The 22,901-nt window shown below is 46.7% G+C and overlaps 2 protein-coding genes across 2 annotated transcripts in view; one reads left to right on the top strand and one right to left on the bottom strand.

The window, feature by feature from the left end:
• The window catches only part of IRAG2 (inositol 1,4,5-triphosphate receptor associated 2), a 59,549-nt gene extending 47,812 nt beyond the window's left edge, over window positions 1-11,737 (bottom strand). The window contains exons 1-14 of the mRNA XM_066590788.1: window positions 11,713-11,737; window positions 8,562-9,158; window positions 7,805-7,918; window positions 7,525-7,705; window positions 7,204-7,280; window positions 6,784-6,865; window positions 4,413-4,571; window positions 4,125-4,242; window positions 3,984-4,034; window positions 3,638-3,715; window positions 2,747-2,803; window positions 2,552-2,611; window positions 536-600; window positions 334-442 (exon numbers count right to left, since the gene is read on the bottom strand). Of these exons, the coding sequence (XP_066446885.1) occupies window positions 334-442; window positions 536-600; window positions 2,552-2,611; window positions 2,747-2,803; window positions 3,638-3,715; window positions 3,984-4,034; window positions 4,125-4,242; window positions 4,413-4,571; window positions 6,784-6,865; window positions 7,204-7,280; window positions 7,525-7,705; window positions 7,805-7,918; window positions 8,562-9,141 (1,731 nt within the window). The 5' untranslated portion in view covers window positions 9,142-9,158; window positions 11,713-11,737. The remainder of the gene's footprint in view (window positions 1-333; window positions 443-535; window positions 601-2,551; window positions 2,612-2,746; window positions 2,804-3,637; window positions 3,716-3,983; window positions 4,035-4,124; window positions 4,243-4,412; window positions 4,572-6,783; window positions 6,866-7,203; window positions 7,281-7,524; window positions 7,706-7,804; window positions 7,919-8,561; window positions 9,159-11,712) is intronic.
• A 9,152-nt stretch (window positions 11,738-20,889) lies between these two features.
• BCAT1 (branched chain amino acid transaminase 1) overlaps window positions 20,890-22,901 on the top strand; it is a 47,336-nt gene continuing 45,324 nt past the window's right edge. Inside the window, exon 1 of the mRNA XM_066590779.1 lies at window positions 20,890-21,024. Within this exon, the coding sequence (XP_066446876.1) occupies window positions 20,926-21,024 (99 nt within the window). The 5' untranslated portion in view covers window positions 20,890-20,925. The remainder of the gene's footprint in view (window positions 21,025-22,901) is intronic.

Raw genomic sequence — 22,901 nt, 5'->3', positions numbered from 1 at the left:
ACTGTATACAGACCTCCCTCTAGTGGTGGCTGGATCTATATCTGTATACAGCAAGCGCTCCCTAATAGTAGCTATATATATTTATACAGACAGTTCCTCCCAACAGAGAAAGCATATACCTGTATAGCGTGATCTCCCCCTAGTGCATAAAGTATATACAGCAACCTCCCCCTTGTGGTGGTTGTATATGGTTCAAACAGCTATCATGCTGCTTTGGTTGAATGATGGGAAGCAAATTATTTGAGGCCATTTATCAAAAAACAAATCTGACCCCTTTAAAAGATATATGGTACTAAAATTTAAAAGATGGAGATCGATGTTCAAGGTCCTCACCGTCACCTCCAGCGACTGCTGTGCATATTCCAGCTCCGAGTGCAGCGAGTTTAGGCCTCCATTAATAACACGGTTCAGCTTGTCTGTAATCGGAGAGCAGAGCCCATTCCTGGAACGGACACAGAATTAATGCCGTTGTAAGGGAAAGATCGCAGATGTGACGCATGGGGAGGGAAAGGGGGGGGGGGGGGGCGACACTTACGAAAGAAGCTCCTGCTCCATCTGCTGCAGGTTGTTCTCCAGTTGGCTTTTCTTGATTCTCAAGTTCTATAAAGGAGATTTAAAAAAAATGGAGAATTAAAGGGTGATGCGAACGAGAGGATCCTCTCCGACATTCACCATCGTATAGGCGCGATCAGACTCCATGATGGTCCACAAGCGCTGTACTCGCACAGGAGCTTCTGATTGGCTGTCACCAGATGCATTAAATGGGAACTCCTCTTTAGATTCAGTGATGGAGAAACAGCAGTGCCCCCTTTACATGACACCTCAATATAGATGCTCCACTGAGGCTCAAACTTTGCAATCACCAAAACTGAATGACCCCGTAACGACATGGACCCCCGCGCCCCCCCACTTTCATTTTTTCCTCCCCCCTGTAAAAAAAAAAAAGAAAAGAAAAAAACGTTACTTTATCTATCGACGTCGCTGTTTGAGGGCTTGTTTTTTGCGGGGCGACTTCTATTTTTTAATGGTGCTATTTACTGTACAATTTAATGTACTGAAAAACTTTTAAAAAATTCTAAGTGGAGTAAAATGAAAAAAACAGACATTCTGCCATCTTTCAGTGCGTCTTGTTTCTACAGCGTACAAACTGCAGCAAAAACGACATGATAGCGTTATTCTATAGGTCAGTACGATTACTACGATACCAAACTTGTATGTTTTTTTTACTGTACTATTTTTTTTAAAGACACTTAATTTCTCAATTATTTTCTACCGCCATCTTCTGCGCGCAATAACGTTTATCTTTTCGTCGACATAGTTGAGCGAGGGCTCATTTTTTGAGAGACGTCCTGTATTTCTGTTAACACCAAATCAGAGTACATACGACTTTTTGATTGCGTTTTTCCTGGGAGACAGGGTAACTGAAAAAGTGCATTTCTGGAGTTTTGTTCAGACTACATTCACCGTGTGGGGTAAATAATGCACTACTTTGATAGATCGGACTCTTAAGGAAGCGGCGATACCAAATATGTATTTTTCCTGTACGATTTAGATTTTTTATTTTTAATTATAGATATGGCAAAAGGGGGCGATTTAAACTTTTATTACTTTTAAGCCCCCCCTGCGGGACTACAACATGCGATGCTTTGATTGCTCCTGCAGTATGACATAATGCTATAGCATTACGTCATACTGCGATTTGACAGGTAGTCTATCAAGCCACCCCACGGGGATGGCTTGATAGGCAGTCTCCTAAGGCAGCCCTGGGACCTTTTTTTATTGCCTGCAGGTATCAACTGTAATAAACAGCTGATGCCCGCGCTGAAGGAAGAGAGGTCACCCCTGCGACCTCTCTTCATACATATCTTGATGCCCTGGAGCAGGAAGGTAAATGTACGTCCTGGAGCAAGAAGGGGTTAAAAAGGGTTGTACCAAGATTACAAGTTCTATCCTGTCCACAGGATAGGAAATAACCTGATCAGTGGCAGTCTCACTGCGGAGACCCCAGCCGATCAAGAACAGGACTCTGTCACTGCAGGGGTGGCTTCTCCCCCACAGTGATGTCACTGTGAATGTAGTGTTGGTCGGGCATGCGCAGTCAGCACTCTATTTATTTGGAGTCCCACTGGAAGTTAATGGAGCACTAGTGCAACCAGCGCTCAATTCAGTGTCCTCCTCACTGCAGGATTGGGTGCAGTAATCCCTGAATGAAATCAGCAGAGGTCTAAGCAGTGAGGCCCCTACCAATCACCAAGTTATCTTCTATCCTGTGGATATCCTAAAAATAAGGAACTTGTAATCTTTGTACAATCCATTTAAAGTGCTCAGCAGGGGTGGAGCATGAGCCAATCAGAACAGCAGCACATAGCACTGCAGGGGCATGTGTTAACTTCTAAGCAAGAACAGTCATTCGTTTAAGGAGTCCGGTGTTACTATAAGGCTCTAATGACAGGCTAAGGTGCAACAAAACTCCAAAATTGCCTGGGACAGGCTGCCATACAAGGCGATCATGAGCACAGGTTCCCTTTAATTAAACCTAAGAGGAGGTTACCTCAATAACCAGGTTATACTCCATCAGCGTGGACTTCATCTCTTCAACATAAAGATCTTTCTACAACAGAGAAAACACAAAGTGTCAGTACTGATACGTTACAACAAACCCTCAGCTGGAAATGAAACAAATTGGAATGGAAAGTTTCAAAACTTTAGAGCCCCCCATTATAATGGAGCCGATGCCTTCACTGACCACCAGGAGCGCCGCATCCTTCTTCTGCAGCACGCTCTCAAAATCCGTCAACTGTAACTGAAGAGAAAGAGATGAACAAAATATATTGAGTAGTGCGGTTTGTTGTGATCAGCTGGGCAATAAAATCCTGATGCAAATGTTAGCAAAAATTGCCAGATGATCTTTTCACAAACAAAAGTGTGGAGCGGTGGGCAGGGTTCTAAGGGATGTAGCCTAGTCGTTGGTGTCTTGCAGGGCTGGAATTGTAGGTTCAAATCTGATAAAGGACAACATCTGGATGGTGTTTTTCAAAGATGCAGACGTTGCCCTTGATAAGATTTGAATGTAGGACCCCAACACTGCAAGCCACCTGCACTTAGACCATCCAGCTGTTGCCCTTGGACAGAAATGAACCCAGAACTCTAGCACTTCAAGGCAACAGTATTAACAACTGAGCCACCATACTTGTTCTTTCTGCTTCAGAGGAGAACAAGAACAAAAACTCCATGCAGATGTTGCCCTCAGTCAGATCTGATTATAGAACTCCAGCACAGCAAGGTACCAGTGATAACTAAGCCAGCATGCTTGATCTTCCTTCTCTTTTGTTTCTCCCTCTTCTCTTTCTCCAGAGAACATGCAACCTCCATGCAGATGTTGTCCTTTGTTGCCTTGCAGTGCTGGAGGTCTAGGTTCAAATCTGACAGTGCTAATGTGTTGAGCCACCATGCGTATTCTCTCTCCTATATGTGGAAGGGGTAGAAGCTTGGTGGCTCAGTGGTTGGCAATGGTGCCTTACAGTCCTCGAGTAATAGGTTCAAATTTGTCCAATGGCATCATTTGGATGGAGTTTTTCCAAAGATGGAGGTATTGTGCTTGACAGGACTTAACGTGAGCACCGAGCCAGGTCATTACCTGGAGATCTGCCACTTTATCAGTGACTTGAGACAAAGTCTTCCGGACTTCCTCATTTTCTAGAGAACTGTGCAGATTCTGCAAACAAGGAAGACACAACATCAAGACCGAAGAAACAAAAATCATATACATAAGTGTGAGGGCCAATATTTATGCAATGCACTGGGCCCCATTCTCCATGTAGAGTCTTCATAGTCTAATAGCTGTGGCTATACTGTCTAACACTGAATGGGTGATTGACCACTACCACCAGCAGGGGTCACTATTCCTTTACATGTCATCAGATGGCTGGTCAGCGACTAGCAGGGCTCCCCCAGACTTCATGGCGGGACCACGACAAACCCACCTCCTCCTGCAGAGAGCTGATCTTGTGAATAAGTGACAGATTCTCCTTTTCCTAAAGGAGCAGGAAAAAAAAAAAAAAAAAGTCCTGTAAAGTCCTGAAAATGTTGACGACAATTCACAGAAGTGCGAACGATTGGTATACCATCTGCTTGTTCTGCGCGACTAGTTGGGACTTTGACTCCTCCAGGGCGGCCATGTTTTGTTTCAACTCCTCGATTTCCCCTTTCAGGGTCCGCGTCTTGGTGATTGACTGCTGAGCGCTAGAAGATGGGGAAGAGGGGAAGATTAACAGGCAAGGCCAGAAGGGTCACCTGACGCTGCCAAGCCTCAAGGCAAAATCCAGGAGAGCCCCCCCCATGAGATATTTATAATACCCAGAGTGGACTTGGACCCCTTTAGACTCCCGCACCAACAGCAACCGATACGTCACCTCTTCCACTGGTTGCGCAGCTCCTCGTTCTCCTCCAGGAGGCGCTGGTTAGACTCCTCCTGCGCTTCCATGGCCACCTTCATTTTGCTGTGCTGCTCCTTCAGCTTCAGGTTGTTGTACTGTAGATCAGCAATGCAGGTGATGAGGTCTGAAGTGTCGCTGGGAGGGGAAAAAAAAAAAAAAAAAAGGTGAGGGAGGTCACAAACAGCGATGTCACCGCCTCCTCATCATATGCAGCTCAGTGGCCCCAAGACCAGTCACAGCCTAAATAATAATCCCGAGCTTCACTCACTATTCTGCTGCTGGAGTCAATGTGTACATACATTAATACAGGATGGAACTCCGGGTCAGTACAGGATAAGTAATATTATGTACACAGTGACTCCACCAGCAACATAGTGAGTGCAGCTCTGGAGTATAATACTGCTCCTCAGTTACATCCTGTATTATACTCCAGAGCTGCACTCACTATTTTGCTGGTGATGAGGGAGTGACATACAGAACATCCACGCAGGAGGAAGCTGCTGTATATAATGGGGATCAGAATCCTTAAAGGGGTTGTCCCGCGCCGAAACGGTTTTTTTTTTTTCAAACCCCCCCCCCCCCCCCCCCCGTTCGGCGCGAGACAACCCCGATGCAGAGGTTAAAAAAGAACACCGGACAGCGCTTACCTGAATCCCCGCGCTCCGGTGACTTCTTACTTACCCGGTGAAGATGGCCGCCGGCATCTTCTCCCTCGGTGGACCGCAGGGCTTCTGTGCGGTCCATTGCCGATTCCAGCCTCCTGATTGGCTGGAATCGGCACGTGACGGGGCGGAGCTACACGGAGCTACACGGAGCCCCATTGAAGAAAGCAGAAGACCCGGACTGCGCAAGCGCGTCTAATTTGGCCATTAGACGGCGAAAATTAGACGGCAACCATGGAGACGAGGACGCCAGCAACGGAACAGGTAAGTGAATAACTTTTGATAACTTCTGTATGGCTCATAATTAATGCACAATGTACATTACAAAGTGCATTAATATGGCCATACAGAAGTGTATAGACCCACTTGCTGCCGCGGGACAACCCCTTTAACAGTTTTACATTCTGATGCGCACCAAGCCCCCTACTGGACAGACTGTATACTGCGACATCACAAACCTCCCTACAGTCATTGACACCTGACTGATACATTGTAACAAACTCTCAGGTGTGTAAGGCCGCCTGCAGACGGGCAGGTCGGATCCGGCGGCCGCGGGACCCGACACGAGCGCCTGCTGGGACCAGCGCGTACTCAACAGCGCCCCGCAGCTCCGACTCTTTCATGTGCCGGCTGCCGGCGCATGCGCAGACCGGAGCCAGAGGCGGGTGAGTGACATTTCTGTGCGGCGCTCTGCAAGCCCCGCACAGAAATAGGACATGCCGTGGTTTGTTTGCTGCGCGAGATTTCACGCAGCCAAACAGCGGCCGTCTGCAAAGGATTGCGTTTGTTAACGCAGTCCTATGCAGGCTTCCAGCGGCGGAAATTCCGCGGGAAATCCCGCTGCGGAATTTCCGCCTGTGTGCAGGCGCCCTAAGCAGGACATGACCAAATTAATCTGCTCTTAAAATATAAAGGTTAGTGTCAGAGAGGAGGATCAACAACTGCTGTCCTCCCCTTTGGGACCCCTCTATGAGCCACAACTCCCAGAGGTGACCCCCAGCAGCCAGGGATCAGCTTTAAGTAAATTATTTTTATACATACATACACTCCTAGGGGAAGGGTGTTGCTTACAATGGAGAAGTTAAAAGAAAATTTTATATACATACGAATGGAAAAGCCATTAATCTGTTCCGGATCATTAAGCTCTCCCACTGATTTCAATGTGGATGGCGTTGCCCCATTGAAAGCAATAGTACGCCGGCATCCCCACAGTGATTTTCGGGGAAGGGCTTTAAATATAAGCCCTTCCCTGAAATCATCCCTAGCTGAAGTAAAAAAATAAAATATATTCTCACCTGTCTGCCGGGGCTCAGGTGCATCTAGCCACCGCTTGTTCTACCTGCACTGCTCTGAGACTTTTCAGCAGGCGGGGATTAAAAATCCAGGGAGAACAAGCGACGGCTAGACACGCCTGAGCCCCGGCAGCAGCAGCAGACAGGTGACTGTATATTTTTTACTACAGCTAGGGATGATTTTCAGGGGAGGACAACGACCACTTTTAGGGCCTCAGGTGACAAGGCCATTCATTTAATCACCACAACTCATCATTTATTTACAGATCTGCTGAGCTGAAACCGCATGCCAGGTTCTGCAGCAACAGAACAACTTCTTCTGTTGCTGACAGAGTGAACACTATACAGATATAACCATATAAAATACATTGCACCGATAGAAGCCGCACTCACAGATCTCCTCGCGATACGTCGCCGCCAAAAGCCTCCAAACTTCCACAAGTTATATTCATGGTTGTTCCAGAAATCCTGCGCACTGAACATAAAGTCACAACGTTGTATCTCATAGCGCAGACATACTGGGGCGCTGACTGCGAGCAGGAGGGCAGCCAGTAGGGGAAGCTGATAGAGAGCGGGACACCAGGGGTGACTGGAGAGCTGTGTGACGACCGCAGGGGTGCTGACATAGCGGTGAGGCATACAGAAGGCGTGAGAGCAGTGCAACACCAGGGGTGACCAGGAGGGGCGCTGCTGCAGCGCAGCATAGATTACATTAGTGCAGGTCCCCATTACTCAGCAGTCAACCTGTACATAGAGTTTAAATACAATTCTGTCGGAAACGGTAAAATTACCACCATGAAGTTAATTTCTCACCGGCTATAAGACTCTCACGCAGTTTAATCATTGAGTCGTCAACAGCCGCCACCGATTCCTTGGTTTTGTTATCCGCCCTAAGAGAGAAAGGCATTAAAAACAGCAGAAGCTGCCCCCCGCCGCCCACCCACTCCCTCCCTCATGGTGGACACCCAGTAATCACTTCCGACCAGTGGGGCTCTGCAGAGCTACAAGACCCCCATCACAGTGAAGCCCCCATGTTATCCACCCCGTTGGCCGCAACCAGTAACCACCTCTAATCTGGGGGGTCCTGTAGAGTCGAGTGACCCTTTAGACCCCACCAGCAGAGCCCCCCCTCACCCATTGTTCCTGCAGTCGTCCACCCACTCCCTCATGATGGCGTGGTAGGTGTCAAGGTCCATGGAGATGTCCCTCCTCTCGGGATCCAGCATGTGGCAGAGCTCGCTCAGGCCGCCGTCCTCGGAGCCGTGACTGGTCGTGTGCCGAAGGTAATCCACAATCTTGGACACTGCCACTTTACCTGGCAACAAGAAAGAGCAAAATGGCACAAGTGACCATCAAAACACTACAGAATAAACCCCAAATATCACGACACTCTAAATGATTCATCACCCCCCACCTCTGCGCTCCGTGTCACAAGCATGGAAGATGCTGTCCAACAAGTCTTCCTCACAAATCAGGCTAACATCATAGGCGGCCGTCTCCGGATTATTCATAGTCATCCGCCGGAGACCTAAAGAGGCGACATCAATCACAGAGGTTGTCACAGCCCCGCCCCCATCTATTACTGCTGACAACCAGCCTGTATATCATGTCTGGGAGGTAGTCATGCAAGTTTTAGGCCGGCAGTACATGAACGGGTCGGATTCCGCATGCAGGAACCCGCAGCGGAATCCAGCTCCGACCGCAGTCGGTGACCCTGTGTACCTGTCTTCTGTATTGCGGATGGACGTGGCGAGCTGCTGTCGGACATGTGTAGTGCAGTATTTTGTTTTATATATTTTTTCCTGCACCATTGCTAGACGATGACACAGGTACCCGCGACCTAGTCACAATGTAATGTGAATAAATCGCTGCTGGTCCGGCTTCCGTTGACTTTAATGCAGGCAGAACCCGCACAAAATAGAACATGCTGCAATTTTTCCTCCGCTCGCGAAAATCACAATTAGTTTTTGCGAGTGTACACGAAAAAGTGATTTAGCATAGCATGTTCCGAACGGTATTGGCTGTGGATCTGCGGTGTGGACGTCTACTGCGGATTCCACAGTGCAAATGCATTCGTGGGCAGCCGGCCTTAAGTAGTGGCCTCCTTTTAATTATAGGTTTAAGTGCACCCAGTGCCACACCCATTTGGCGGTCGCACATTCTCCCGTTACCTGCGCTCTCGGTCATCGACAGTCTTTGCACAACAGGAGACTTCAGCATAAAACGATCGGATTTGCAGTGAAATCCGGGGACGGACGGGAGGATTCGGTCTTCCAGGATGGCATTTTTAGACTCCGAGTCAGGGAGGGTGGCCTGGAACTTAAAGTGGGTGTTGCGGGGTCCGATAACGGGTGTGGAGCAGCTCAGTGAGCTGCCGCTTGACCACAGCTTCCTGCTCTCGTCCCTGGACGCCAGGCTTTTGGAGAGGAGCGCAGTGCTGAGTGGGGAGTTGCAGTCCGCTATTTGTCGGAAACCCGGAGACTGGAGAGCGGCAGGTGAGAAGTCAGCAGCGTTGGCTGGACTGGAGAAGCTGAGCAGGTCCTTGCTGGCGTTCTTCATGGCGCGGTTCTTCAGGACCTCCTCCATGTTCTTCTTGGTGCTGGATTGCGGACTGTCAAAGTTCCGGGACTGGAATTTGGGGATTTGTAAATACGGGTTGGACTCCTGATCGCGCATCTTAATGGTTTTGATTTTGCGCCGGATGCTCTCCACCGGGTTGTGGCGCTTAGTGGCCGAACCGGACTCAGACATCTTTACTCGGAATTCCCCTACAGTGAAAAGAAAAAGTGAGGACATGCATGAGGGCGACCATGATGACTTGTCACATAAGCTCCTCCCCCAAAGCATTTTCAGTAATTTAGAAGAGTGAATAGAGGTCATGTGACTTACCCCTACAGAAATGACTCCATATCTAGCACCTCAGGGGCGGAGCCAATAGGCCCCTGAATAGCACTTTTGGGGGAGCCCTTTAGGTCTGCGTAATTGTGCCATCTACTGGCACTTCCATGTGATATTGTACAAACACCTCAGTCTTCTTTAGTGACCTTCCCTTTAAATCTCACCCTTATGGCCCAAACGCCCCAAAGGTTCAGCCATTTAGAGCTTGTCACACCCCGGCCGCACTGCCCCGAAGCAAAGTCTTATTAGTAATTTATTTGCTGGAAACAAGGTGCGAGCAGATGTCAGCAGATAGTCGGGGCATTATTATACACAGGTAGCAGGAGGAGGGGGCACTGGCTCATTATAACCATATTATAGATAGATTGGGGGGGGGGCGCACTAGTTCATTATAACCAAAAATATACACTGATAGTGGGGGCGGGGGAAGGGCACTGGCTCAGAATATACAGCGACAGTGGGAAGGAAAGGGGGGTGGGGGACTAGTTCATTATAACCAAATTATACACAGATGGGGGGGGGGAGGCACTAGCTCATTATGCCCATATTATACACAGATAGTGTATAGTTTGGTTCAAATGAGCTATTGCCCCCCAATCCCTCAACCAGTGTATAATATGGCTATAATAAAGTAATGCCCCCCCCCCCCCCCACTATCAGTGTATAATATTGTTATAATAAACTAGTGCCCCGCCCTCCCACCAAGTTATACAAGGATAGTGGGAAGGGTCACTAGTTCATTATAACCAAGTTATACACCAATGGGAGAGTGCGCTAGCTCATTACAACCATATTATGCAGATGTGGTGGTGGGGGCACTAGGTAGTTATAACCTTATTATACAGATAGTGGGATTGGGGGAGCACTAGTTCATTATAACCAAATTATACACATAGTGTGTGTGTGTCACTAGCTCATTATAACCATATTATACAAGACGGTGAGGGGCACTAGGTAGTTATAACCATATTATACACTGATGGTGGGGAGGGGGACTAGTTCAGCATAACTATCAGTGTATAATATGGTTATAATGAACTAGTGCCCCCCACCATCTGTGTATAATATAGTTATAATGAGCCACCCCCTCCTCCACACACTATCTGTGTATAGTTTGGTTAAAATGAGCTAGTGCCCCCCCCATCCCTCAACCAATGTATAATATAGTTATAATGAACTAGTGCCCCCCACCATCTGTGTATAATATAGTTATAATGAGCCACCCCTCCTCCACACACTATCTGTGTATAGTTTGGTTAAAATGAGCTAGTGCCCCGCATCCCTCAACCAATGTATAATATGGTTATAATGAACTGATGCGCCGCCCCCCCCCCCCCCCCATCAGTGTATAATAAACTAGTGCCACTCCCTCCCACTAAGTTATACAATGATAGTGGGAAGGGTCACTAATTCATTATAACCAAGTTATAAACCAATGGGAGGGCGCACTAGTTCATTATAACCATATTATGCAGATGTGGTGGTGGGGGCACTAGGTAGTTATAACCTTATTATACAGATAGTGGGATTGGGGGAGCACTAGTTCATTATAACCAAATTATACACAGATAGTGTGTGTGTGTGTCACTAGCTCATTATAACCATATTATACAAGACGGTGAGGGGCACTAGGTCGTTATAACCATATTATACACTGATGGTGGGGAGGGGGACTAGTTCAGCATAACTATCAGTGTATAATATGGTTATAATGAACTAGTGCCCCCCACCATCTGTGTATAATATAGTTATAATGAGCCACCCCCTCCTCCACACACTATCTGTGTATAGTTTGGTTAAAATGAGCTAGTGCCCCCCCATCCCTCAACCAATGTATAATATAGTTATAATGAACTAGTGCCCCCCACCATCTGTGTATAATATAGTTATAATGAGCCACCCCTCCTCCACACACTATCTGTGTATAGTTTGGTTAAAATGAGCTAGTGCCCCCCCATCCCTCAACCAATGTATAATATAGTTATAATGAACTAGTGCCCCCCACCATCTGTGTATAATATAGTTATAATGAGCCACCCCTCCTCCACACACTATCTGTGTATAGTTTGGTTACAATGAGCTAGTGCCCCGCATCCCTCAACCAATGTATAATATGGTTATAATGAACTGATGCGCCGCCCCCCATCAGTGTATAATAAACTAGTGCCACTCCCTCCCACTAAGTTATACAATGATAGTGGGAAGGGTCACTAGTTCATTATAACCAAGTTATAAACCAATGGGAGGGGGCACTAGCTCATTATAACCATATTAAACACGAATAGTGGTGGTGGGGGAAGAGGGACACTAGCTCATTATAACCATATTCTACACAGATTGGGGTGGGGGGGGGGCATAGTTTTTTAAAACCATATTATACACTGATAGTGTGTGTCCTAGGATGATGGAGGTTATTGCACCGACCTGTGATCGCTGGAGGTTCACGTTCTTCCTGTGTGCAGGATTCAGACTCCCACCATCTGCACAGCTCTGCTACATATTAGCTCCTTATGTGCCCCTCCCCTACAACAGGACGCTCCGCTATCGCCCCCATGTGGATATAGAACGGTACTGCAGCCTACAGCAGGTGTGAGGCTGACAGGTAGAAACCCCCGGCAGCAGCACTTCTACGGTGTATACTTGGCAGAAAATACTTAACTCCTATATATGTAGCAACTACATTAGAACATACAAGGTTCTCGGTACATACAGTAGTGGGATCAAGGTATATCAGCCCATCCAACAACGTGCACGGGACTATAGCGCAGGAGAGGGCGCCTCTGGAAGGGTCCTAGCAGGTATACCAGGTGTAGTTCAAAGGTAGGAAAACCATCTCCCCCAGGTTATTACAATTGAATTGCACCTGGTATTCTTGCTAGGACCTCTCCGGAAGCGCCGTCACCTGGCCGGGTCAATACACTCTGAACCAACAACGTCCTAAGAAGCTTACATTTTGTAATGTGGTCGGTACATATATTAGAGTTGGGTATTTTCTGCTAGGTATATGAGTGCAGCTGCTGACGCGTATTTCTGCTGGTGCTGTGGAGTCGCTGCCGCGGTCTAACGGGAACCTATAGATTTATGATTGGGAAGTGCTGGCTTTGTTCATATGAAAGGTGTTCAAGAGGCAGAGCTTATAGTCATATCCTCATTATCTGCAGTATACTGAGAACCCCTGACATGGCTGATAACAGGGAGTAATAGACTGTATTCGCCTATCCTACAAACACCTCCCCCAGCCTGACATGGCTGATAACAGGGAGTAATAGACTGTACGTACCTGTCTTACAGTCACTCCCCTAAGCCTGACATGGCTGATAACAGGGAGTAATTGACTGTACTCACCTGTCCTACAGTCCCCTCCCCCAGCCTGATATGGATGATAACAGGGAGTAATAGATTGTACTTACCTGTCCTACAGTCACCTCCCCAGCCTGACATGGCTGATAACAGGGAGTAATAGACTGTAGTCGCATGTCCTACAGTTACCTCTCCCAGCCTGACATGGCTGATAACAGTGAGTAATAGACTGTAGTCACCTCCTCCCAGCCTGACATAGCTGATAACAGAGAGTAATAGACTGTACTCACCTATCCTACAGTCACTCCTCCAGCCTGACATGGCTGATAACAGAGAGCAATAGACTGTAGTCACCTGTCCTACAGTCACCTCCCCCAGCCTGACAAGGCTGATAACATAGAGTAATAGACTGTAGTCGTATGTCCTAGGCTTTACTCACAAAAGGGCAGTTTGGATATGGTAAATTAAAATGCACTGAACAGACTGTAAGGCTGGGTTCACACGGGGCAGATTTGCCGCGGAAATTCCGTGCGGAATTTCGCCGTGGCAAATCCGCATGCGGCCGCTAATCTCGGGATTAGCAAGCCATGTGGACGAAATTTCTCAGAAATCTCGTCCACACGGGACGGCAAATCTGCTGCAGCTAAGCCGGCAGAAGCCGCTGCTGCAGCGCGGATTTGCCGACCGCAGCATGTTCATTTTTTTCCGCTGCAGCTGCGCTCTCCTCTATGGGGGCGCCGGCCGCAGCGGAAGAGTGAGCGGCCGGGCCGCTTCAAAATCGCCGCGGGTTTTAAACCAGCGGTTCTCCCAGCGGAAATCTCGCGGTTTTTCGCTGCGGCCAAACTGCGGGATTTCCGTCGGGAATCCGCCCCATGTGAACCCAGCCTAAAGGAGCTCTGTGCGTCTTCCATGCAGTTATATCTCGTTTCCAAGCAAAAGACTCACAAACGCAGAAAAAATGCGTTTTTTCCGTTCAGTTTTTACTGCATCCAAGACGCCCTGTGTGAACAAACTCCTGCAGTGAGGACTTTGTACTAACAGTCACAGGGGGTGCGATTGTGGCCAGGCCCCTTAGCAAACGGGGATCCCCGGGCGCTGCCATATGCTGTATCACTGCCGCGGGCCGCCAGCCAATTCCATGCTGAAGACTCCCCCGGAACACGGTCCTCCTACCACTGAGAGACTGCAGTTGTGATTCGTCATTGCACTGCACAGCCACCTGATTGGTCAGGCTGGTGATGGCTCATAGCAGAAGACAGCGGACCATGAGGTGCAACTAGGAGTGTACTCATATACAGTATAACTTATACTAGTTGTACATATATAATTATATACCGGAGATACTCAGGTTATACCAGCATGCTCCATATCACTATATACAGGAGATGTAGAACTTATACCAGCTGTACATATATATTTATATACCGGAGATACCCAGGTTATACCAGCATGCTCCATATGACTATATACAGGATGTATAACCAACTGTACATATATATATATAACTAGCTGATATACCCGGCTTTGCCCGAGTTATTTTGGTACTGGTGTTTATCTGGTGTTCACACAGAAAATGTTATGAAGTCGTGGATACTTTAGAGATACCGAGGAAAAAAATATGTTCAGCATTTTGCATGATTCTTTGCGTTACACCACGTGGAGGTAACCATGCGACGTATCCTTTATATAAAATGACATCAGGAAGTGAGAGAATTAGATTACGTACGTAGATTTTGGATGCTAATTCTTTTGCGCTTAGAATTGAATAATCGAGTTGAGACTAGAGATGAGCGAACGTACTCGGATAAGCACTACTCGTCCGAGTAATGTGCTTTATCCGAGTACCTCCCCGCTCGTCCTGAAAGATTCGGGACGCGCTGCGGAGCGGGGAGCTGCAGGGGAGAGCGGGGAGGAACGGAGGGGAGATCTTTCTCTCCTTCTCTCCCGCCCGCTCTGCCCCGCTCCCCGCTGCGACTCACCTGTCAGCAGCGGAGCGCCCCGAATCTTTCAGGACGAGCGGCGAGATACTCGGATAAAGCACATTACTCGGACGAGTAGTGCTTATCCGAGTACGTTCGCTCATCTCTAGTTGAGACCCATTAGCTTTCCCTATTTATGACATAATCAATGATCGTGCCAAATTTCATTTTTCTATGACATCAGGAAGTGAGAGATTTAGATTACGTATGTAAATTTTCAACGCTAATTCTTTTGCGCTTAGAAGTGAATAATTGAGTTGGGACCCATTAACTTTTCCTATTTATGACAATCAATGCTCGTGCCAAATTTCAAATTTCTATGACACCGGGAAGTGAGAGAATTAGATTACGTACGTAAGATTTGGATGCTAATTCTTTTGCGCTTAGAATTGAATAATCAAGTTGGGACCCATTAGCTTTTCCTATTTATGACATAATCAATGCTCGTGCCAAATTTCAAGTTTCCATGACACCGGAAAGTGAGAGAATTAGATTACGTACGTAAAATTTGGATGCTAATTCTTTCACGCTAGAATTAAATAATCGAGTTGGGACCTATTAACTTTTCCTATTTATGACATAATCAATGCTCGTGCCAAATTTCAAGTTTCTATGATATTGGGAAGTTGGAGAATTAGATTACGTACATAAAATTTGGACACTAATTGTTTTGCACTTAGAATTGAATAATCGAGTTGGGGCCCATTAACTTTTCCTAATTATGACATAGTCAATGCTTGTGCCAAATTTCATGTTTCTACGACATCGGGAAGTTGGAGAATTAGTGGTGAGTCAGTCAGTGAGTCAGTGAGTGAGTGAGTCAGTGAGGGCTTTCGTCTTTATATATATAGATATAAAGGAGATACGTAGGTTATACCAGCATGGTCTATATCACTACATACAGGATGTATAATTTATAGCAGGTGTACATATACAATTATATACAGCAGATACCCAGGTTGTACCAGCATACTCCCTATCACTATATACAGTGTGCACTATACACTATGGAGAATGCTGGTATAACCTGGATATCGCCTGCATATTATTACATATGTACAGCTGGTATAAGTTATACATCCTGTGTATAGTGATATGGAGCATGGTGGTATAACCTGGGTATCTCCTGTATATAATTATATATGTACAGCAGGTATAAGTTATACATCTACTGTATATAGTGATATGGAGCATGCTGTGTGTCCTGTATAACCTTAACAACCCATACATAGAATCTTCTTACACAAGAGGTTTGTATTACACTCCACTAGGTGGTGATGTTCTCTCGCTCACTGGGTTACATTGCAGACACCATTTGCCTCGTCTTCCTACACTGGAGGTTTGTACTATGCTCCACCAGGTGGCGCTGTTCTCTCGCTCTATGATTTCATTGCAGGTACCATTTTCACGTTTTCGTACACTAGAGGCTTGTATTATGCTCCACCAGGTAGCGCTGTTGTCTTGCTTTATGGGTTCCATTACAGATAGCATTTACCTCGTCTTCCTACACTGGAGGTTTGTATTATGCTCCAGCAGGTGGCGCTGTTCTATTGCCCCATGGGCTCCATTGCAGACACAACACCACTTGCCACGTCTTTGTGCCCTAGAGGCTTATATTACGGCCTTCCAGCTGGCGCTGTTCTCTCGCTCTGCTGGTTCGATTGCAGACACCATTTGCCTCATCTTCGTTTACTAGATGCTTGTTTTATGTTCCACCAGGTGGCGCTGTTCTATCGCTCCGTGGGTTTCATTGCAGGCACCATTTGCCCCGTTTTCATGCACTAGAGGTATGTATTACACTCCACCAGGTGGCGCTATTCTATTGCTCTACGGGTTACATTGCATACAGCATTTGCCCATTCTTCATACACTAGAGGTTTGTATTATGCTCCACCAGGTGGCGCTGTTCTTGGGTTTTATTGCAGACAGCATTTGCCCATTCTTCATACACTAGAGGCTTGTATTACTCTCTACCAGGTGGCACTGTTCTATCACTCTGTGATTCCATTGCAGATACCATTTGCCCTGTCTTCGCTCACTAGACGCTTGTATTACGCTCCACCAGGTGGCACTATTATATCACTCTGCGGGTTCCATTGCAGATAAAATTTGCCTCATCTTCGTTTACTAGAGGCTTGTATTACGCTCCACCAGGTGGCGCTATTCTATCACTCTGCGGGTTCCATTGCAGGCACCATGTGCCCCATCTTCATGCACTGGTGGTATTATTCTCCATCAGGTGGCGCAGTTATATTGCTCCATGGGTTCTACAGCTCTATTACTCTTATCTGTTGTCAGTGACCGGTGATAAGCGCGGTGTAATGTCCAGGGTCCAGCTCGCCGCTGTTGTCGCCGCCGTGGCTCTGTTGACTCTTGGGGGTGGAGTGGAAGGTGTGTTACGTGCCCGCCTCACCTCCTGCATATTTATTTGCGTAGCTGAGACCTTGGCTGTTTCGCACCTCAACAACAAGTCCATTAAAGATAGGAGGTGCGGGCGTCCGTCCCAGCACTGACCGTGAACTTGTCCGATGGCAGAAAAATAACACCCATGTGTGCGAAGTACTGCTGGGGGCGCAGCGTTTACTGCATCGGCAAGCAATGCACCGCCACTTTATGTGACCTCGCGTCAGTGCGGTGTACGACTCTTCACCTCCAGTCATATTCTAAGAGAACTCATTGCTGACTGTTGTGTGACTATTACACCAGAGCAATGTGGCGTCTACAGTCCTGCGCCATTGTATAGACGTCACATGTGCTATTTTTTTAAACCCTTTTTAGGCCGGTTTCACACGGGCGCCAAAATTGCGTGATTTTCCTGCAATGCGGTGGAAGAGGGAAAAAGCATGTTTGTGAAACCCATGCTTTTCAATGGGCTCCTTCACATTAGCAATGTTTTCACTGATGCTATTTTGCGAGGAAAAAAATCGTGGCACGTCCTCTCCTTCTGCGTTTTGCTATTTTTTACACCCATGTTTTCCTATGGAGCCTCCTTGTTTATCGCATTGCACGAACTTGCGTCTTTTGTGCGATGTGATGTGTTTTTAACATTAGAAACTCCTATTGAATTTCGCAATTAAGAAAGATTTTATCATGCACGGCAGTGATGGGATGCGAGTTACTCTCCAGAAAAAGCATCACTGATGCTCAAAAATCGCAGGAACTAAGACGCGATTTTCTCGCAGCTATCGCCTATGTGAAACTAGCCTTGGTTATACGGCCTATTTTCAACCTCAGGACACGACGATTTTCAGGGGATTTTCAAAAGCCATAAATTTTTTATTTTTCCGGCCCACATGCCCTTATGAGGGTTGTATGTATTTTTTGGGGTGCATATGGTTTTTTTGATCGCTTTTATTGCATTTTTCGGGAGACAAAATTAAGAAAAAAAAACTTTTTTTGTTTTTGTTTCATTTTATTTATAGTGTTTAGAGCTTATTTACACGAGAGTATATCGGCTGGCGTTTTCACGGCCATCCGATATACACTTCCATCTAAGCAGTTCCCTCCTTCCGTCCCCCTCACTGACTCTCTGCCTCTCTCCTCCCCTCTGAGCAGTTTGCAATGGGAGTGGGCGGGACGGGGCCAGAGTTAAGCTCCCGCCCCCTCCCCGCCTCTTGTCCATAGCCAGCAATTGGAGTGAGCGGGACAGAGTGGAGGTTAGCTCCGCCCCTCCCATTGCAAACGCCGGAGCCAGAGAGTCGGTGAAGGGGGGGACTACTCAGATGGAAGCGTATATCGGCTGGCAGTGAAAACTCCGCTGTACAAAAGCGCCTGTGTGAGAGAGGCCTTACTGTGCAGGATAAAAAGTGTGGTTAATTTCTTGTATGGCCGTTGTGAATGTGATGATACCAAACATGTTTTTTAAACAAAGAGCATAAAGTGTGCAAATAGTTTTTTTCTTTTTCTTACTATTTTTTTTACACCTTTTTTATTGTTCTTTTTTTTTTTTTTTTTTACATCTTTTATGTCCCTGTGGGAACATGAACCTGCAATGCTATGATCACTCTGATAATACACTGCAGTGCTTCTGTATTGCAATACATTAACACTATTGATATTAATCAGAGGCCATGGCAGTCCCAGATGCTATTATCAACCCATTGTCCATAGGAGCTAATGCGAGGAAGGGGTTAAAGTCTTCTTTAATGCCGCGTCCCCATCTTGTACACTTTTTTCCCGCAGCCATTCTAGGGATCTCTTCACATTTACTTTTAGGTCTTTCTATTGAGGTTCCAAAAATTTTAACAAGAAGAAGAGCGCGGACTGCGTAAATAACTGTAACAAACCCTCAGCTGTACAATAGTCAGCCACTGGTACAAACAAGTATATTTCCATTCACTGACAGCAAACGGAGAGAGTGAAAAAGATGAGCCTTTGAAGTACAAAGAAAATTGCTGAACTTTTAACTTTCTGGAACTTTCTAGGTGCAAAGTGAGGGGGTGGAGCCTGACACAGGGGGTCAAAGAACAGCAAAGGGAGGATCCCTGCGTCATGCTCTACCCCTCAGTGGATTAATATTGACTGGATGTCCCTTTAAGCTTTATCCACATGTCAGGAAACCTCCCTTAAAGGGGCTGTCCAGGGTTAGAAAAACATGGCTGCTTTCTTCCAAGCACAGCGCCACCCTTGTCCGTGTGTTGTGTGAGGTACTGCAGCTCTGATACATTGAAGTGAATAGGAGCTGAGTTGCAATACCAGACACAACCTACAGACAAGGGTGGCGCTGTATTTGGAAAAAAGCAGCCATGCTTTTTTAATCCCAGATAACCCCTTTAAGACATTCCATTGTTGCGCCATTGTTGTCCCTCTGTAAATTCATCATGGTGTAGGGTCCAGACGAACTAGTCTCACCCAGACAGGTCACCATAAAGTTGAGAGGCAGAAGCTGTTAGTGGGGACCACAATAACCACAGGTCTGATTGCTGACCCCCCATAAATAGTGTCACCGTCAGTGGCGCCCTCTATTCCAGGTCTGGTAGATGACTTGCTGAGTGTTGGGCAGGTAACCCGCATTGGGGTGAGAGTCGCCCCATTATTGGTATAGGACCTCTGGATGCCACATGGCTGCATGTGAGACGAGGACAGAAGAACAGCCGGAGGGTGGAAGGCTGAGGAATCTTGGCACCAGACACTTCCTGTGACTGGAGGGTGCAGCCAGAGACATTGTGCAAGACAGATGCTGTGTGTGAAGGGAACCATTACAGGACTACTACCCCTAATGGAAGTAGAACCTGGGGCAGCTTCAGGTCATTAGTATGGCGTCTCTTCAAACCTGAGTGGCTTCTGTTAAAGTCCTGCTCACATATCTGAAGGTTTGCTACAATGTTTTAGTGCAGGCAATGCTCTGTGAGCTAAACATAGCAGCCGCACAAACCTACCCTGGACTCTGGACTGAGTGCTCTCACCTGCACTGACACATTGTACTGCATCACACATAGCTAGAGGTGTGAATGCTCCAAGACTCTGCATGTTGGTGAGGAGTGGGCTCTGGAAGACATCTGGGGCTGAGATGGCACATGGCGGTATGGATGGTATCCTCAGTGCCAGATCTGTCACTACAGAGTGTTATCCATGGTGCCAGATCAGTACAGGGTGGTAGCTTTAGTGCCAAGTCAGTCAGAACGGGGGCTACTCCTCATCAATATCTGGTCAGTCAGTGCAGGGTGGGATCTTCAGTGGCAGGTCTGTCAATACAGGGCGGTATCCTCAGTGCCAGGCCTGTCAGTACAGGGTGGTATCTTTAGTGCCAGGTCTATTGGTACAGGGTGGTATGCTCAGTAACAAATCAGTTAGTACAGGATGGTATCCTCTGTGCCAGGTCAGTCAGTGCAGGATGGTATCCTCTGTGCCAGGTCAGTCAGTGCAGGATGGTATCCTCTGTGCCAAGTCAGTCAGTGCAGGATGGTATCCTCCGTGCCAGGTCTATCAGTACAGGGTGGTATCCTCAGTGCCAGGTCTATCAGTACAAGGTGGTATCTTCAGTGCCAAATCAGTCAGTACAGGGTGGTATCTTTAGTTCCAGGTCAGTCAGTGCAGGATGGTATCCTTAATGCCAGATCAGTCATTATAGGGTGGTATCCATAGTTCCAGGTCAGTACAGGGTGGTATCTTTAGTGCTATACTCAGTCACAGCAGGGGCTACTCTTCCTCAGTACCAGGTCAGTCAGTGCAGGGTGGTATCCATAGTGCCAAATCAGTCAGTAAAGGGTGGTATCTTTAGTGCCAGGTCAGTCAGAGTAGGGGGCACTCCTCCTCAGTGCCAGGTTATTTAGCACAGGGTGGCATCCTCAATGCCAGGCTCAGTCACAGCATGGGGCACTCCTCCTCAGTGTAGATCACACCCCCAGCTGATGTCATCATGTCATTTTCCTGGCAGAGAGGCGGCTGCAGATCTCAGTCAGATTCTCCAGACTCTGCAACGTGTCTCCGGCATCTCCTCCAAGAAGGCGGCATGGAGGTAAGAGACTGCAGCTGGCAGCACACAGGAAGGGAGCCCCCACCGTGGGCATAATGGCACAAAGTATCCTCTGCTGTACACAATGTATCTTCTATTGTGTATATTACATGCGATGTATCCTCTGCTATACACACTGCGCATACAATTTATTGTGTCCTTTGCTACACACTATATATAATGTATGCTCTATTGTGTGCATTATATACAATGTATCCTCTGTTATATAGACACACTATATATACAACATATCGTTTACTGTGCACCATATATACAGTGTTATGTCAGCACCACGCAGCTCTACATCACATCCTGTATTATGCACATTATATACAGTGTATCCTCTGCTATACAGACACACTATATATACAATGTATCCTCTGCTATACAGACACACTATATATACAATGTATCCTCTGCTCTCCGCAGTATTTACAATGTATTCTATGAAGCGAGCTCAGCAGTAATGCAGCCAGTATACACCATGTGCTGCGCCGCCATATGCTTACTCTGCTCTACAGGAACATATGATCTTCACATGTCGAACATGCTGCCATGACTATAGGGGAGCAGGAGCTGATGCAATCACATTGTCATATAGCCATTGCATCCTGCTGGGTTCATATGCTGCATTTGTAGGGTTTATATATAATATATATATATATATATACTCTTTTGGCTTTGCTCTATAGGGGATGGAATATGATGAATACTCTTCATACATATATATATATGAGATGGGTTCATAGCGCAATGTATAGCATGTAGTGTATCAGTACATGGAGTATAGGGAACCTGAGCAGTTATTCTGGACATGACTTCATATAGAGCCACTATAATGTATTCCACTATATGGCATCTGGCAGGATAGGTTACTATATATCTGCTTTGCGATCATCTATATGACTCCTGCACCAAGCTGACCCTGTACAATGAGAAATGAATGACAGTATGGCTTATGGGTAATATTAGAGGTCCATAATAGGGTGCATGACCCCATACTGTGATGTCCTTTCCTACCTGATCCTATAGCATTCTATACAAGTAATAGTTATGTCATGTAACACTACAGAATATGTTGGTGCCATGTGAATAATTGTGATGATGAAATCTCAGCTAGATATGCCCACCCTCCATCCAGTGCCCATATAGGAGTTGGGCAGATGTCCTATCCTGCCCCTCATTCTGTCAAAAGTGGTCCACATAATACCTGTAGAGTTGTCAGGCTGACATGTGACCCCTCTTGTTTCAGACTTGGAGGAATGGATGGCAACATTGCACCCCATGGCTGGAATTTAGCACTTATTTATGCAGCTCAGCGCTATTACAGCACATTACAGAAGCCCTGATTTAAGGACCTCTTCTTATTACTAATTGACAACAATGAATATTATTTATTGGGTTCTGAAAGATTGGTTGTGGGAAAAGTCTCTCTGGCTAATTGTCCTGTGTATATACCAGCAGACCCCTGCAGTGCTTCTATAGAGTATAGTCACCACATGGCGCCTCAGCATGCCCTGGTGAATCCTTCAGATATGTTCTTCCTTACAAATGTTATTTAGCCAAATTTAGGGACTGGCTGCAAATCAATATGGCCACTACTACAGTCCCACAATGGTTGTCCCCAAGCTTTTCCAGACCCTTGGATAGCATCCTGTCTGCTTCCATACACCTTTGCTCCCATGTAGCTTCTAAATGATGTTCCACAAAGAGTGGCACACACGTTGGTTGTCATCCAGCTTTCCCAGGAGCTGATAGAACTAGGAGGGCAACCTAGGGGCTTATATATACAGAGGAAGGTAGGGGGTTCTTGAGGAGGGTGCTGTGGTGACTGGCAGGGACAAGTAAGACTGAAGTGTGTCCCACTAAGAATGTGAGGA

This window comes from Eleutherodactylus coqui, chromosome 2 (genome assembly GCF_035609145.1).
Source record: "Eleutherodactylus coqui strain aEleCoq1 chromosome 2, aEleCoq1.hap1, whole genome shotgun sequence".
NCBI classification, from domain to species: domain Eukaryota; kingdom Metazoa; phylum Chordata; class Amphibia; order Anura; family Eleutherodactylidae; genus Eleutherodactylus; species Eleutherodactylus coqui.
Note: the sequence above shows the minus strand (reverse complement) of the source record. Positions and strands in the feature narration are given on the sequence as shown.